The 17,745-nt window shown below is 29.2% G+C and overlaps 2 protein-coding genes across 3 annotated transcripts in view; both read right to left on the reverse strand.

The window, feature by feature from the left end:
- Positions 1–3,051: 3,051 nt before the first annotated feature.
- Positions 3,052–3,717, reverse strand: LOC107471383 (uncharacterized). The gene is made up of 2 exons (XM_016090843.3): positions 3,434–3,717; positions 3,052–3,296 (listed from the first exon to the last, which is right to left on the reverse strand). Exons 1-2 carry the CDS (start codon positions 3,536–3,538, stop codon positions 3,204–3,206), a joined length of 198 nt encoding a protein of 65 aa, XP_015946329.1. The 5' UTR covers positions 3,539–3,717; the 3' UTR covers positions 3,052–3,203.
- Positions 3,718–5,915: 2,198 nt separating this feature from the next.
- LOC107471377 (cytochrome P450 85A-like) overlaps positions 5,916–17,745 on the reverse strand; it is a 33,948-nt gene continuing 22,118 nt past the window's right edge. The window contains exons 1-9 of one of the 2 annotated variants that reach the window (XM_016090837.3): positions 12,055–12,342; positions 9,277–9,598; positions 8,853–9,002; positions 8,086–8,334; positions 7,899–7,985; positions 7,473–7,551; positions 7,164–7,273; positions 6,944–7,068; positions 5,916–6,101 (exon numbers count right to left, since the gene is read on the reverse strand). In XM_016090837.3, coding sequence (XP_015946323.1) covers positions 6,014–6,101; positions 6,944–7,068; positions 7,164–7,273; positions 7,473–7,551; positions 7,899–7,985; positions 8,086–8,334; positions 8,853–9,002; positions 9,277–9,598; positions 12,055–12,254 — 1,410 coding nt within the window. In that variant the 5' untranslated portion in view covers positions 12,255–12,342 and the 3' untranslated portion in view covers positions 5,916–6,013. Of the gene's footprint in view, positions 6,102–6,943; positions 7,069–7,163; positions 7,274–7,472; positions 7,552–7,898; positions 7,986–8,085; positions 8,335–8,852; positions 9,003–9,276; positions 9,599–12,054; positions 12,343–17,745 lie in introns of those variants that run through there. The other variant, XM_052255394.1, reaches the window with a different exon arrangement.

A 17,745-nucleotide genomic window follows, 5' to 3' on the forward strand; every position in this document is an offset into this window, starting at 1 on the left:
AGAGATCTTGGGCTCAAGTAGGGGCACTGTTCATACCCTGGCCCAATAATAAAGGCCCAGGTCCAAAAGAAAGGCTTAGTCTAGAGGATTGAGCCTTACTACACACCGACCTGGTGTCAAGAGGTCGGTGTTAACTACGATTCGTCTTAAAGAAGTCGGGCACGAGATTAACTGGCAGATAAACACTCATTCAAATGAGTAACCGCCCCTAAAATCTCTCCAACCGCTTCATCCAGCCATATCTTAACCTCCCTAAGATAATGGGACGGTTAACGGGGACGGTTAACACCCAAAAGATACGGCACTACTCCAACGGTGGTTATTGGCTCACCACTATAAATACACTGACACCCCTCAGGTATCTCTAAGCCCAATACTCTCTAGACCTGCTAACACCCTTGCTAACTTAGGCATCGGAGTGTCTTTGCAGGCACCACCCCCCATTCACTCACGTATACAAGTCGGAAGGAGGCTCCAGCGTGCAAACCAGCTCGGAGACTACCATCCGCGGACGATTGGGCCAACTATTAATCTCCGGTTACCCATCGTAACAACAAGTCTTAACAATATCTTAAAAAGCCAACGATAACATCACAATAGAAATAAAATTATAGTTAGTTAAAATAAATAAATAAATAATATTTTAAACATAAAATATTTATTAAATAATAATAATACATGAATAATAGAAAAATGTATAACAAATTGAACATGTTATAAGTATAATTGTAAATATAATAATAAAATAATAATTTATAGCACATTGTGCGGTTTGGATTGGATTGGATCGGTTATGAAAAATAAATCCGAAATCCAATCTAATCCAGCGATTTGCAAAAAATAGAATCCAATCAAATCCGAATTAGTGTGATTTTAATCGGTTTTCGGTTTGAATTAGATTGAATGAACGGTTTAATTTAGATCGGTTTGGATTTGAATACCCCTAATTATGACAAGGGAAGCAATTCGAATACATAGAGATAGAATACATATCTTATAAAAAGTCACTGTTTATTAAAATTTAAATTTGTAATATTACGTAAATGTTTGTGCATGTTGGAGCCAAGACAAATATACTTGAGGCTGCCCTAGTTCAAAAGCCAAAAAATGCAACTTTCAGAGCCATCAATAATAAAGTTCATAATTATGGGTTAGAAGAGAAATTTGTTATCTTCGGGAGGCAGACACGCTCTTGAGAGCAGTGAGTAAAGCAATCCCTGTATATACTCTATCTTGCTTTAAACTTGCCCAAAGAACAAAAAGAGCAGTTATTTACAAAGCAAGACTACTTCTCACAGCTCAGGGCTCGGAAGGAGCACAAGGGAGAGGTGTCCAAACACCCTGCTGAGGGCTCTCCTAAGCAGGCAATATGTGGTAAATCTTACCTCTAAATTCTCTCTGTTTTCCTTTGATTTCTTATTCATTCCGTTAACTTCCTGATATGAGTATCATCCTCTCAATTTCCAAATTCAAAGCAATTGTCCTGTTTGTTTAAGTTGCGAATCATTTTGAAACTTTATCATATCAATGATAATATCATTGTCTACTTTTATACCACTTTACCCATTTATTTCTAATGCAAAATATCAGATAATTTCACATATCAGCTAATTAGAAAAGAAAACTCAAATACGGGCAGCAACAAAGTAAATGTAATATATAAGCTTTGCTGAGTGGAACACCATGGAAGCAACTTGCAAGAATAGCACTCTAAAAGCTGAACAGCAGTTTCAAAAGACCTTGAATTTGTACTCGCCTGCATGAACCAAGCCAGAGAGTTACAGGCCAAAATCCAAAAGTAAAGCTCACAGTATTATTTAAGGGATTAACATGCACAAATGTTTTTTTGGTAAAAAAACATGCACAAATAAACCCCTGGACTTTTAAACTGAAAGCTCACATGGCATTCTGCCCCCTTCCCATCTCAAAGGTCTCGGGCTCAACTCCTACCCATTGCCTCCGAGGAGAAAAAAATGGAAACTACAGCTCCTGTCAACCCTTGAAGAACGGTCAGCATAATTTTCTTTCAAGTCATGCCTATCTCCGATAATGCTTTTACTTTGAGTGAAAGAGGTAGATTAATATCATTGATAGAAAGCAATTCTGCAGCTTTCTCTACAACCAAATTCTTACACACCATATGCAAGAACGAATCAAGGGAATGAGAAGAAGATTGTCATAACTGGTTTCCACTTTTACAAAGAACAATATCTAGCAAATACCCATAGATAATTTCTTGTCATAAATAAAGATTCTCATCATACTAGACATTTAAGTGTTGAGTATTTATTTTCCCAGCCTGAAAATTTCATGGCAGTTACACTAAAGATAAAGACATCTTAAGATTGAGGCCTTTAATCCCTTACCAAGAACATAAGGTATCGTAGAAAGAAATCGTATTAAATGTATATATAAACAATATACCAAAACCACTTAACTGTGACACTAAAAAGCATAAAAAAAATATTACTCTCTAATATGTAGGTGTTCCATTTCTCGCAAATGTCTTCAATCTTAGCCTTTGATTTACATTCTGAAACAATTGAGGTCCCATGTGGACAAAATCCTTCGAATCATCATAGTAAAAAAAATAAAATAGAAGAACTAATACACAATAATGAATCACAGAAACTTTCATAGCAAAACTAAGACCCCAACCTCCTATTAGAGTAAATCCCAAAAGATACTGAATAAATTGAAGGAAACCCTGTCTACAGTTAATACTTGCAAATCAATTGTCACAATGCGTAAGGGATCCTTTACCGTCTGCAATGGAACTTCCTCCATAACCCTCATCCGACAACATAATCGAAGAAAAATTTTCCAAAAAATTCAAAAAAAGGAGAAAATTCCATATAAGCTATGGCTCCGCGAGAATTCATGTCTTATAGATAGATAAATAGATTACTATCTGGCGTTTAGAACCAACAGTGGCAAGTTTCCAATAGTACTACTACTACCATTGCTATGCATTGGAAACAATTTTTGTACCGAAGTTTCTGTCTTTAGAATAACTACTACAAAACAAGTGATTAAGAGTGATAACAGCGATTTCAACAAAAAAACAAAGGTTTATAATATAACAATTGCCACCGGCAAGCAGAATATCGCAGAATTAGTTCATATGAAAAATGTGATCATTATTTGGGGGGAACATAAGGGTAACGGGAACGGGCAGGAAAAGAATTACAAGATTTTGGGAATCAAGAATCCTTTTGAGTGTTCTGGAGCTGCTGCTGGCGCAACAATTCTTCTCTGACTCTTCTGATCTCAGCTTCCTTCTCCTGCCTTTCCTTCTGCAATTTAGGGTTTCGAAACATAAACATAAAACGGAAAGAGAAAGAGTATAAGTGAAATTGGAGATGTCAAAGTGGTGAAGAGTTAGAAGAGACAGATAAAAATGGAGAAGAAAGGGAGATTAGAGAAGGGGAACCTTTTCGTCCTGATGAAGTGCGATCCAGACATGGACTCTGTCCATGGACTGCCAGAAGATGAATGCTCCAAGAGTCATAGCAAAATACGTGGCCACTTTCACCATCCTTTCTTCTTTCTCCTTTCTCTGAGCTTCGATTCACTCGCACCTTCTTCTCACTTTTGGGAATTGCTATCCTTCCGTTCCCTTCAACTCTGCCTACTAAGAAAGATCGTCAAATTTCATTCTACCCTTCGGCACTGACGTCATCTGTCTTTCCCTTTCCGGGACTCGCCTCTCCTGCGGCCCAAATTCTATTTATTGGGCTACATCCATCCATATATTCATTTCTTTAGAACCAATTTTCTCAATTTTCTTATTTAGACCCAAAACCAAACAAAATATATCATTTACAAAAAATTAAAGACTATAGTTCTCATTTAGTTCCTAATATTTAGTCAAAATTTTGATTTCATTTTTAATATTTAAAACATTCTATTTTTATTTTAAATATTTCATTTCATTTTATTTAAGCTTTTTAGCTAAAATTAAAACACGTTTAAAATATTAAAAATAAAATTAAAACTTAATTTAAATAATAAAGACTAAAATAATACTTTGTTTTAAATTAAGAAAACGACACACAGATGCACTAAGCATATTAAAAGTTTCATTTTAATACTATAATATTAGTTTCTTCAATCATCATTGCTCCCATATATTAGAGATTCTTTCATAATAAATTATTTTAAGTTGTTATGAAATATTTTTATAAGCTCAATATAAAGAACTAAATTTAAAAGTATGAGAAATTTTAATGAATTGATTTGATGATTAAGTGTTCTCGGATTTTAAGAAAATCGTTACAAAGAGAGTACTAATTCTTTATCATTTGTTATTAAGGTTGGTAATTGGTAGGATAGGGTAGGATTTGGTCTCTACCCTAATCCTATTCGTAAATTAAAAATTTTCTTAAAATTCTATCTTACTCTATTTGTGGGTTGAGAATTTCTCAATCTTAATCCTACCCGTTTCTTAAAATTTTAAATCCTACCTTACTTACCTGTAGAAAAATAAAATTTTTTTAAACAAATATAAAATTCAACCATTCTAAATTTCATACATATTAATAAAATAGAAAAAAAAGTTCAAATTAAAATTAAAAAAAATTAAAAATCTAACATAAAATTATAAATAATATAATCATCAGCTAGCTTAATGATTATTTCAAGTTTTTATAAGAGGATCATAATCACTTTTTTCACTACATACATAACTTTTACATATATATTATATAATATATTAGGAATGCAGGTAGAGCAGGGTAGGGTATACCTATCCGCAGACAAATTCGCACCGCACCGTACTCTACCCTATCCGCAGCGGATCGGGTTGACAACCTTACTTGAACGGGTTGGTCCGGATTGGATATCCGCGAGTAAGGTATATATTACGAGTCCTACTCGTTATAATACTTAATAACTCAATTTTATGAGGTTAATTACTATATTGTAATCATCATTTTATTATTAAAGAGAATGTTATATATAAATTCAAAAGAGAGGAGTGCTAGGAGATGAGTAGATTTTGTGATTTACAGTCATTAATTAGTCATCAATAATATTTTTAATGGTGTAAAATTTTATCTAATAGTAAAGAATTACTCTTTTTTATTGGCTAAATGCATGCCAAATTTTAATAAAAGCGCTTGCTCCCTAGACTTTATCTTCAAAAAATGAGTTTCATGAGAATAGCAACTCATTTTTCTAGGTCAACTTAATTTAAAAGACAACTTATTAATACAGTACTAGCATAAACGGACGATAATGACAATTGTAACTGAGTGTTAAATAAATTTTAGAGACAAAATTAGACATTATCTCTAATTTAAATATAAATAAATGCATAAAAATATTAATTATCTAACGAGTTTTATTGTATAAAACTGTAAAACGATGAAGTGGATGCAGATATATAGTGTAGATTCCACTTACACGTAGAAAGACAGAGAAAGACAAAGTGCATTTATCTCTCAACTTTGGGTAAGCACATTAAAGAAAGAAGGAAGAAGCACAAAGACACGCAAACTCATTACCATTTCTTCCTTCTTGTTTCTCTAATAAAGAGAAACAACTGGTGTGAAGGAAAGCATGCAAAGAAGCAGCATCATCATGATGAAACTCTACCAACATTCTGCACATGATGGAGACTCTAGTAGCGGTAGTAGTTTCATTGATTCTAGAACAACCGTCATGATTAAGAACATACCCAATAACTACAGGTAAATTTAATTATATTATCTATGATTGCCAATTTCATATTCTAATAAACTTAGTTTCTTAAAAATTGATTAACTTTTCTAGAAATTAGCGGTCTATATAATCTTACAGAAGGTGTTAATACCTAAAATTCTCTAAACGATTAACACTAATTTTATTGATCTTCATTCCTTGATGCCCATAATATATATATATAAATTTTATTGAACCACATTCTTTTAAAGTTTTACAAACTTATTTATTGAACCATTCTCAAACATCTTACAAACTTTTTTATTATAAAATAGTTTTCTTTGCATAAGTCCATTAGCTAGGTGCCTAATTAGTAAGATGACACCCTTATATGCAGTCCATTAGGTGCTGAAACTCGAGGAAATTTCACTAGTTTATCATCTCCTGCTGCTTCCCACCTGCAATCAAAATTAAATATAAGATGCGAGAAAACACCATAAAATAATATTACTATAAAGTTTCAAAACTGACAAAGTTGTTCATATTGATGGCAATAGATGAAGAATAATAGTTGTATAATATATTTATGAGCTACAACGGTCAAAAATAAATACATTAGAAACTAAAGGGACTCAAATTTGTATATCTCTATACTTTATTTTGTGTAATTGGATATGGCGTTTCCTTTTATTTTATAATTCAACATAAAAATCTTTATTTTCCTTTTTAAATGTAATTTTAAAGTTTTTCTTAAATTCTACGAGTGAAGGTTTGTTGTTCTATAAAAGAAAATGACAATTTTAACCATTGACTTAAGAAAGAAAATTTTTAAAAAGTATAATTGTTTTTTGGGTAAAGTATACTTTTTGTCCCTAAAATTTGACAAAAATTTTAAAAATACCTCTAAATTTTATTTTGTTTCAATTTTGTCCCAAAAATTTTTTATTGTATCAAATATACCTTCGATGGCTAAATTTTCAAAAAAATTTAAGACCAATCTAACAATAATGCATACAAATTATGTTTGATTTGCTTGTATTAAAAATTGTTCTTATGAAATTGTTGTTGAATTTTATCTTAATTTTTTTGAAAAAAATTAGCCGTCAGAGTATATTTGATACAAATTAAAAACTTTTGGAACAAAATAAAAACAAAATAAAATTTAGAAATATGAAAAATAGAAGATAAGTAAAGAAAAACAACTCTGTGAATGCAAATAGCTAAACTGACTATTCTCTAGTAAGGGAATATAATTTTATTAGGTCAGAATATAAGCATATTGATTAGGAAAATTAGTCACCTGTATCTAGTTACAAGATAGTGCAAGAAAGTTGAAATTTCAGCTATCCCCAAATCTTTCCCTGGACACAATCTTGTACCTCGTCCAAATACCAAGAAGTGGTTTTTTGACTCTAGGCTCTGATCCTGCAATTTTCAAACTTAACGATATTAATATATGTTTGATAAGCAACAATAGACAAATTAATAAGAGAAGGAGTCAGTTGGTACTAAGTACTAACCTGCAGCCATCTCCATGGGTTGAACTTTAGTGGCTCCGGATATAGACAAGGGTCATAATTGATCTCTCTTATGAACACATATATCTTCCACCCTTTGGGAATCAAATAACCTGAAGAAAAAAAATGTGGCTAATTAAGCTTTAGTCTATGAACTACGGATACTTTATTAAGTTGTTGTGTTTGCGTATCACACATATTTTAGATATAATATTTAAAGATATTTGTTGAACATGCATATTTTTTATATTCAACCATCTTAATAAATAATAAAAACAATAATTTCAAATACAATTAGATACACCTAAATACCATTTAATTCCAAATCTTGAATGGTTTTTCTTAGGACGCCATTAACTATTGAGGCCAATCTAGCAGTCTCAAAAATCACCTGCACAATACAAAAAAGAAAAATATCAAAACCCTTCTAATCATAAACAATTTCTTTTTTATATCAATGATAGTTATGAGTTTTTCAAAAAAAAATCACAAATATATCTATAGCAATGTTATGTGATGCACTTATATTTACATGTATTTACACATAAAAAATATATAATCTAGTATTATATTTATTAAAATTTGTATAAGTAGATCAATATAATTTTTATTTATTAAAAACAATTTAATATATGTACTTGCCAAATGATAATAACTAAAATTACTAAAAAGTGCTGCACCTAGAAATTTTATAAACCTTTGTGAACATTCAATTACAATATAGTATAAAAATATTACCGCGCGAGTAAACCTCATTGACTTGAGATCGTTGAAATCAATTGGTTCGTCTGGTTTTTTCCTTTGTCTAATGGCCAAATGCTCTCCCTGAAAAACCAGAAATTTCATCAGTGTCACAAAGTAAAAGTAAATGAAATAAAATGAATAATGAAACTGCAAATTATTTATTATTATTATGGAGACTGACTCTGAGTTCTTCAAGTGCTTTGGGATGGTCCTGAAGATACTTCACTGTCATCATTGAAGTGGCTGAAACAGTTTCATAACCAGAATACATAACTGCAATCAGTAGATCAATGATTTCTTCATCGCTTAGTTTCTGTCTACTTTCATCATCATTTCCCATTAATACTCCAAGCATGTCTCTGTGTGTTTCTTGGGATTTTCTTCTTTCCTCCATTACCTCACGCAGAATGCTCACAAGAGCTTTCCTTGCCTGCAACAAAGTCTTCGTTACTTATAATTATTTAGGGCAAAATTATTTTTTGTTCTTAAAGTTTCGCAAAAAATTTTAGAAATATTCATAAGTTTTATTTTGTTTTAATTTTGGCTCAAAAATTTTTTATTTGCATCAAATATATTCTTTACAGTTAAATTTTTAAAAAATTTAGGACTAATCCAACAATAACGCACTCATGATAATTATCTCTGATTTGCTTGTATGGATGGTTGTTCTTGTAAAATTGTTACTCAATTGGTCCTAAATTTTTTAAAAAATTAACCGTCTACGATATATTTAATGAAAATCGAAAACGTTTGAGACAAAATTAAAACAAAAAAACTTAAAAGTATTTTAAAAATTTTTAGCAAATTTTAATAATAAAAATATATTTATCCAATAATTTATTTAGAAAAAGAGCTCAATATAATAAAATAGAACCTATTTTCGTACCGAAGAAAAAAAAAAACTCAAAGAAAGGAGTAACAAAATAAAAAGATAGGCAAAGATCAAACCTGACATCCGCCACGATACTTCGTCCTTGGAAGGTCAATAGGGAGAGAAATGGTTCCTGCCACCATTTTAAAGTACTCCGGCATGATTGAATCTGATATTCTGCTTGATTCCATGCTTACAACCATCTTGAGTGATAAAAGGAATGTCATCTGTCCATAAAAGTTTGAGAATGAATTTATATAGTAAAAAATGTTCAGCCAATATTGCTTACAATTTTTTTTAATAAGAATAAGAGTTTAATTTTGGCGTGCAATTACATCTATGTTTTTGAATGACAATAATTTATGTATTCAATAAAAATATAATTATTTTTATTTATGTGACATTATGTAATTAGATACACATGTAAAACTACTTTTGTACCAAAATTAAATTCTAAGAATAATAGTGATAATAATAATAATAATAATAATAGAAGGCAACCTCTTTGGTTTTGCGTTGAATGTCGAGGACTTGATTGTCCCAATTGCTAAGGTGGGATCTCATGAAGTGATCAATTTTTGTCAAAAGCTGATCTCTGACCATGGTGGAACCAATAATGGAAAGCAAGGCACCTCTCAAGTACTTGTGAGTGGAGCCATGAACGGCTGCAATGTTGCAGTTTCCCAAGATGTCTACCATGGATTTAGGGTATCCTGGAACAATCCCTTTTGATTCATTCATTAGAATGTATCTATTGAGCTCTTCATCCATTGATATAATTGTAGGAGATCCCAATATGTGTGATTTGAAAAAACTGCCATACCTGCCATTCATTATTCACAACCAAAATAATAAGAACAAAAAAATTGGTTAATAGAAGATAAAAATGATCAAAAGTAAACCATGGGGTAAAAAGCACATGCATGAAAAGTGGTTTACTTCACACCCCAAGTAGAGACAGTAGAGTGTGTTTGGCAATGTTTTTCTTTAGTCTCTCATTTATAGTTGATAACTTTTGATTAGTTCAAAAAACTTCATCAAAGTAATAAACCCTGCTTTCCAGTACTTTGGACACCAATAAAAATAAGGAAAAGTATAGGGTACCAACATATTATTCGTCAACTTCTGCCAACTCTTATTTATATTTGTGTTTCTTGGAAGTGTGTTCGTAGATGTGTCTAATAATTAATATATTTTAAATACATATATAAAGAGACACATCTAAAAAATATATCTATAAAGACACTTCAATTAAACACAGTTATAAAAAAGACATTTTTGTTAGACACATCCACGAACACACTTCCATAAAACACAATTATAAATAAGAGTTGGCAGAAGTTGGCAGATATGCTGTTGATAACGTAGCGAAACCGTAAAAATAAACATGAAACAAGCTAACCCAACTAAATTCAAACAATACAACAAAATTTATTTTTATTAAAAAGTTTTTAATAGCAATAACATAATAATAGTCGTATATCTTATTTAATTTATGTTTTTGCAGTAATTATATATTTATTGTTATTATTATATATTATAATGACAATAATAAATTTTTTGTGGCCATTAAAAAATTTTTTATTGGCAATTGTTATTAAAATCTTTTAGCATCAAAGCATAAAATGTCTAATATTAGAGGTAGCAAATGGGCTAATCGTCTGTAGTGAGACGGTCCCAAATTTCTCCTTTGTCCCGCCTATGCCTAACGGCGGATTGACGGGCTAAGCTCGCCGATTTTCTTTTTTTTTTAGTTGATTTTTTATTAATAAACTATTAAATACTAAACAATATATATAATTTTACAACCATTTTAATAATTTATAATTTTTAAAGAGATAAAAAATTATAATTTTTAAATTCACCAATATTAAAGTTTTTATAATTCTAAATATATAATAGACATAATCATTAACCAAATTTTTTGAAACAAAAATAAAACCAACATTTTAAAAAGTATAATAAACATTGTCCAATACATATAATTAAACATCTTCAAATTTCTACAATCAAACATAGAATATAATCCAAATTATAACTTAGAATATCTTCAATTATCATCTGCCTGCCGGAAAATCCATCCCGTCCTGCCAAACTCGCCAAAATCCGCGGATTAAGCGGTGCGAGTTAGGCGGATTTTTTATTTGCAGCGGTTTCAAATTTTTAGCCTAACATATATTTTTTTTGCGAGTTATGCAAGCCAACTAGCGGATTCGGCCCATTTGTCACTCTATTTAATATCCAATTATTGATAAATATATCAGCGGCTACTTTTATTATTCGGCTAGTAGTGAAAAAACATATGCTAATTGCAAAACGTTTTCATGCTCATTGGAATTAAAATGTTGTTAAAATTAAATATTTTATATTTTGGTAATACTTTTTTTATTTTTTAAAATAAAAAGTTTTAAAATAAAAGTGGTGTTACATAATAAAAATTATTATTTTAATTTTAACAGCACTTTTTAAAATATCGTAATCACGGTAATAAGTATCCTAACATTCTCGACAAAAATTTGTAATTTCTTTACTTATATATGAGTATGTATAATAGATGTCCCTATTAGTTTAATTACTTATCCCATTGTTAAAATTATTTTGAATTTATTTTTATTTTAAATTTTAAAATGTAATTTCTATAGATAAGTTTTAGTGACTTATTTATTATTTAATTATTTAGTTTTAACAAAAAAAATATAATGATCAATCTTTAAAAAAAATACAATAATCTTATTATTCTACCTACTTGTTTTTCTTAAAAAAATGACTTCTTTTAATTAAAGATAATAAAAAAAGATGAAAATTAAATATACTATTTTTAAATTCAAATGAAATACAAAAAGTTTAATCGTGCAAAAAATACTATTATTATAGTAAAGAAATTAAATATTTTTAATATTGTACTAAAGAAAATAAATTTAATATACTATTATTGATCTTTGTATAAATATTATTCATAATGTAAATAGTGGAGAAATTAATTATAATTTTATTTTTTAATCAAATAGAATTAATCACTATATTTTGATATATTAAATAACATGTTTTAAATTAATATGTACAATTATATTCCGTTATACATGTGTACATGTATGCATATATGTGTAAAATTTTTATTCCCGATTAAAATTTTTGGATCCGTCGTACAAATTAAAAAATCCTACAAATTAACCACATGATCTTAAAAGAAAAAGGTGCAAAAAATGTTGATCAGACCACCTATTTTCACCACATTATGCAAGTGAACATGAATTAATTTAGTTTAATTTTAATTGTTACCTTGCTCTTTTGTTTTTCATGAAGTTAGGACCTTGTTTAAGAAACTCAGATGTTTCTCCAAAAAGTGGCCACCCCATTGTACCTGGTGGCAAACCTTTATTCTTTTTCACGTACCTCACTTCATTCCATCTCAAGAGAGCAGAGAAAAAACAGAACAAGAACAAAACACCACCAACAATTGCAATGAAGGTAAAAGCCATCTGGTGCTTTTCTTTCTTTCTAAAAGTTGTTAGCAAAAGGCTCAAAACAGAGAGAATAAAAATAAAAGGTACAAGCCTCGCTTTAAAAAGAGTCACATAAACACACATATATATAGGTTCCCTTGACCTACTATTTTCATATAAGAAAAAAACCATACAAACAGAAGGTAGCATCACCACCTATTGTGACCATAAAAACTAAAAAACCAAAAAAAAAGGGAAAACAATAATGTTATACAAATAAATTAGGATAAATGATTTAGTTAACCATATATTTTAAGAGTATAATAATATAAATTTTAAAATTTTTAATTCATTAGAAATATAAAAAAAAAAACTTATTTTTACAATAATTTTTAATAAAAAATTTATTATTCTCTTAACTAATGTCTTTAAAAAAAAATTAGCTAACTTGTGTCTTAAGAGCATGTTTGAAACATACAATAATAATTTTTTTAAGGTTTTAATGTATTGAAAATACAAAAAAAAACTATTTTAAATAATTTTTATAAAATTTTGTTATGGCGTTTTTAATCTATGTCCTTAAAACATAAATTAGTTAAAAAAAAAAGGATTGCCGCCTTATTTGTGAAGAATTATTTTTTTGTATCGGAAGAATTTAATTTTGTAATAACCTAGCACATCATTAATTAAAAGATCTAGAATTTAATTTAGTTTTGGTATCTTACTATTTTTCTCTCAGTGAGAAAAATGAGGGTTGGTACCCATTTTTCTCTTCCAGTGAGGAAAATGAGGGTTGGTAGAAACAATGCTAATTGATAATCTGTTAAATGAGTTGGCAATGTAAATATTTTGACTATTATTATCATATACTCTAAGAAGATTCTAAAACCTACAATTTCACTGTAAATTTATAGATTAATGGTCGAATTAATTCTTAAAAGATAGATTATTCTCCAAATTTATTTTTAAAAAAAATTATTAATTAAATTAATCTTTTAAATATTATAAATTAAATATTTTTGTCTTTTTATCACTTAATTAATAACTTTTTGTCAATAATTAATTATATAAAATATTAACTGATAATATACATGATACTTATCATATCTAACTAAATGCTAAACAAATATGTTTACGAAAATCTATAAATCATGTTTATTTTCTAATTATATAAATCATAATCTTAATATAATCTAATAATATTAAATTAATTAATTTTCATAAATATATTTATTTAATATTTAATTATATATTATAAGTATCATGTATAATATGAGTTAACACGTCATTAATCATTAACGAAAATTATCAATTGAGTAAAAGAAGTAAAAGAATAATTAATTTATAATCTTTAACAAATTAATTTAATTGATAAAATATTTTAAAAACAAATTTAAAAAATAAATCGCCTTTTACACTATATATTTTTAATCTATGTCCTTAGAGAATAAGTTAATAAAAAAAATTGCGGCCTTATTTGTGAGGAATTTTTTTTTTTTGTGAAGAATTTAATTTAGTAATAACGTAGCATAGCATTAATTAAAAGATCCAGAATTTAGTTTAGTTTCAGTATCTTCCTATTTTTCTCTCCCGGTGGAAAACACGAGAGTTGGCAAGAACAATGCTAATTGATGACCGTTAAATGAGTTGGCAACGTAAATTCTTTGACTATTATTATCTTATCCTCTAAGAAGATTCCAAAACCTACAACCTCATTATAGTCTCATACAATTAATCTTCAAGTCAACCAAAAAAACAAAAATTAATCTTCATCTTATCCTCTGGTAAATGCATGAACCATGGCTGAAAATTGCGAGATCTTGGAGTGAAACTTGGGAATTTCTCTCTCTCTATATTTATTGAGATGAATATGGTAGAAGAGAATATCTTAAGAAAAGCAAAAAAATCTATAAAATCACTGCAAAAAGGTTACTGAAATAGCATTTGATTTTAATGACTAACAAAATTTATCTATCTATCTATTCTATTATATAAAAATTAAATTTTTATACTTAATGATGAAGTTGACGTGGCATGCTCTAAAAAGTATTTTCTGATTCAATATAATTTATTGCAATGACTTAATGATTTCAACTAATTGATTTGATTAAATATTTAAATATTAATTTAAATTTAATTATATATTATATATGAATTAATGTTAATTTATAAATTATTTTATATTATAATATTCAATCAAATAAATTGTGAATTATTTTAAATTATATACGCACGGAAAAATAGATTTAAATGTGGTTTATATAGTATAGATAGTATTTAATTAAGAACGGTGTATTTTTAAGTATTTTGATATGACTTAATTATATCAGCTAATTAATTTGATTAGATATTTAAATATCAATGTGATTTATTATAGTATATAATACTCGATTAATTTTACTACATTAATTGTAATTCCTTATACTAAGTTAATTAGTTTATTCATTTATAAAGTCTGAAATAAAATAAATAATTTATTATTTATTCTAATTGAATTCATTAAATTTAATTATATTATATATAAATTAAAGATAATTTATAAATCACCTTATTTTCTTAGCCTTTTATATTCCGTGGATTGTTAAGTTTTAAGTTTTATATTTCGTTAATTAAAAGTAATATAAGGTAAAACTTTCTTCATTCTAAATGGAATTATTCTATGTATTATTAACTAATATCATTAAATTTGATTTATTAAAAATATAAAATAATTTCATATAAAAAATTATTAATTAAACTCATTCTAAAACGTAAATAAAATAAATTAATTTTAATTTCTAGGTGACCCAATGTAAATCCATGATTTATACAACAATCAATCAAAGCATAAAACTTGTCAATTGTGATAAAAAAAATGAATAAAAAAGTAGTGCCCACACCATGTTGGATTGCTTGCCTCCATTGCATCTTAATAAAATATGGGCCTACGGAGACTAATTCTAATTCCAAGCTGGGCAAATAGAAAATCTATCAGGATCTCATACAATTAATTTCAATCCGCACCCAAAGTCCTCTTTTAGTCTTTTTGGATCTTCTCTCTCCTAGCAAGCAAACATATATGCCACCAATGGAGAATGGCGTATATGCTTTTAAATTTTTGTTTTTAAATTTTAGAGTGTGATACTACATGTCATAGAAGCAAAATTATAAGTACTGTGTTTTGTGTTTTAATATTTTTGATCATGTATGATGGTTTATCAGTGGCTAAGAGAAGGGAGGTTGAATCTTAGCCCCTTTTTCGCTTAGTAACTCTTGCTGTCCTTTAGAACACTTGAATAGATATTTCTTGTTTTTGTCTCGTGCCTAGTCAGGAGATTTTTTTGTTTTGTCTCGTGACTAGCCAGGAGATGTTTTTTCAGTTTTGTCTCCGATTCAGCAGAAACAGAGATAGAGTAGAAGAGAGAGAAAATCACACCAAGATATATCCTGATTCAGCTGTTAAGTGCAATGCAGCCTACAATGCAGCCTACATCCAGTCTCCATCACAACAATGATGGAATTTCACTATGAGCATTTTTTATTACAGACACCAATTCTCCCTAGGAACTATCTTTCCTATTCGGGACAAGTCCAGAATCTAAACCCAAAAACTGAACTTAACTTGGTCACTGCCAAGCTTTCAACTGGTAAGTGCTAACCCAACTTGCAAGGGGATTCCCACAAAATCATGAAACACAACACAGATGTACAAAGGACCTCTAAGGACATCTATGGCTTTTTCTTTTAATTTTTCACTCTCTACCTTTTTTCGCTCTATGGCTTTTTCTTACAAACCTCACTGTTTGCCTTTTTCCATGAGACTCAAGACAGACAAAATTAAACAGAAAATTACAAAATAGAAAATATTGAAGGAGAATAACTTCTGTTAGCTTAGGTAGCTATGTAAACACTGTGTCTTGCACTCTCACTCCTTGCTTCAAGTCCTGGCTATTCTTCCTTATTTATATAGGGGGAAGCCTCCACAGTTGAAACCATTTGAACCAAGCTAAACTTCTTCTTCTTCAGAAAACCAGTTCGGCCAGAGAGAGAGGAGAGGTAACCGAATGCTATATCCAACATGCAATTACCTCTGGTTCTTCCTTGGCCACCAATAATCATAAATCCGAGCCTTCCATCTTGCCTTGCACTCCATAAAGGATTCCTAGCTCTTGATGCACTCTTGATGATGACAGCTTCATCTGCTCCAACTTCTGTCTTCTCCATCATGTAGCTATAGTAGCTACCTCCTGTGGTGGTTGATCAAAATCAGAGACAAGCCATCCCTCCAAGGATCTTCTTCCTCTAACCGAGATCTTCTCTTTCATTTTTGGTATGGAGATCTTGATCTTACTTAACCAAATCTTACCTTTCTTGGTGAAGATCTCAACCACAACATATTTTTTGTTTTCTTTTTCTTGCCATCATTGTGATGGTCTTGTTGCTTGCTTCTTCTTCTTACGGTAGCTAGCTTTAACTTCCATGCTTTCTCTGTTGAAATGACTGAATGAAGAAGGGAGAGTAGAGAGAGAAATTTGAACAATAATCAATGTAACAAAGAGAGAGAATTAGAGTAAATTAAGTTTCCCCCTTTGCTGAGAATGTAATTTTTCTCGCATGGTTCCAAGGTCTGCATTAACTCCACTTAATAAAATTTAAATTCCATCAAAAGATAAAAGTGATAATCGTTGGAGCATGCAGCTTTATAATTAAAGGAATGGGTTTCATCAAGTTAAATAGATAAAAAATATTGTGCCCCATTTCTTTTTAATTTTGGACCAACCCCCTTTTTGGGCTTTAAAATTTGTTTTCCTAGTCCAATTAACCACAAATTGCTTCAGCCATTATAATTAAATCAATTTGATCCAAGGCTGAGTTTTAGCATTTCATTGGGCTTGATAGCTTTTCGGCCCAACAGAAATCTACACAAACAAAATTATTAATTAAACAAGTATGAATTAAAAACAAATTAATAATTTTGTAATTAATTATTTTAATAATATTTGTTCATCATCAAATTAAATTAGAGTTTTTCAAACTCATCAATCTCCCCCTTAATAAAAAACATTATTAAAAAATTGAAATGAAAAGAAAATAAGGATTAGAGTACTCTCTTTGAATACTTGGATTCCTTCCTTTCCAATTGTTACATGACTCCCTCTTAATGTATGCTATTTTACCAAGGGAAGTTTTATATCTGTAACAATTTTTATCAAGCCTAAGGCAACAATGTTATTCAACATATTACATGTAGAATGTTGAATGGCTTGATTTATGAGCAGAATTGAATGACAAACAAAACTCATTTGTTATCATATAAATGATTTTCTGCTCAAACACACATAAAGCAATGAGTACATATCAACCAAAAATATTTTGATGTTTCAAGAAGTTACTTTTCAAGCTATTTGAAAATATTTTTCAACCAACAAATCAGAGCAAAATAATCATAATAAGGAAAACATTTTTAATCAAGCATGATCATCTCAAAACATAGCAACTATCAGAATTTATTTACATATCAAAATTTAAAGGAACTGCCAAAAAATAA

This window comes from Arachis duranensis, chromosome 10 (assembly GCF_000817695.3).
Source record: "Arachis duranensis cultivar V14167 chromosome 10, aradu.V14167.gnm2.J7QH, whole genome shotgun sequence".
In the NCBI taxonomy this organism is placed as follows: Eukaryota; Viridiplantae; Streptophyta; class Magnoliopsida; order Fabales; family Fabaceae; genus Arachis; species Arachis duranensis.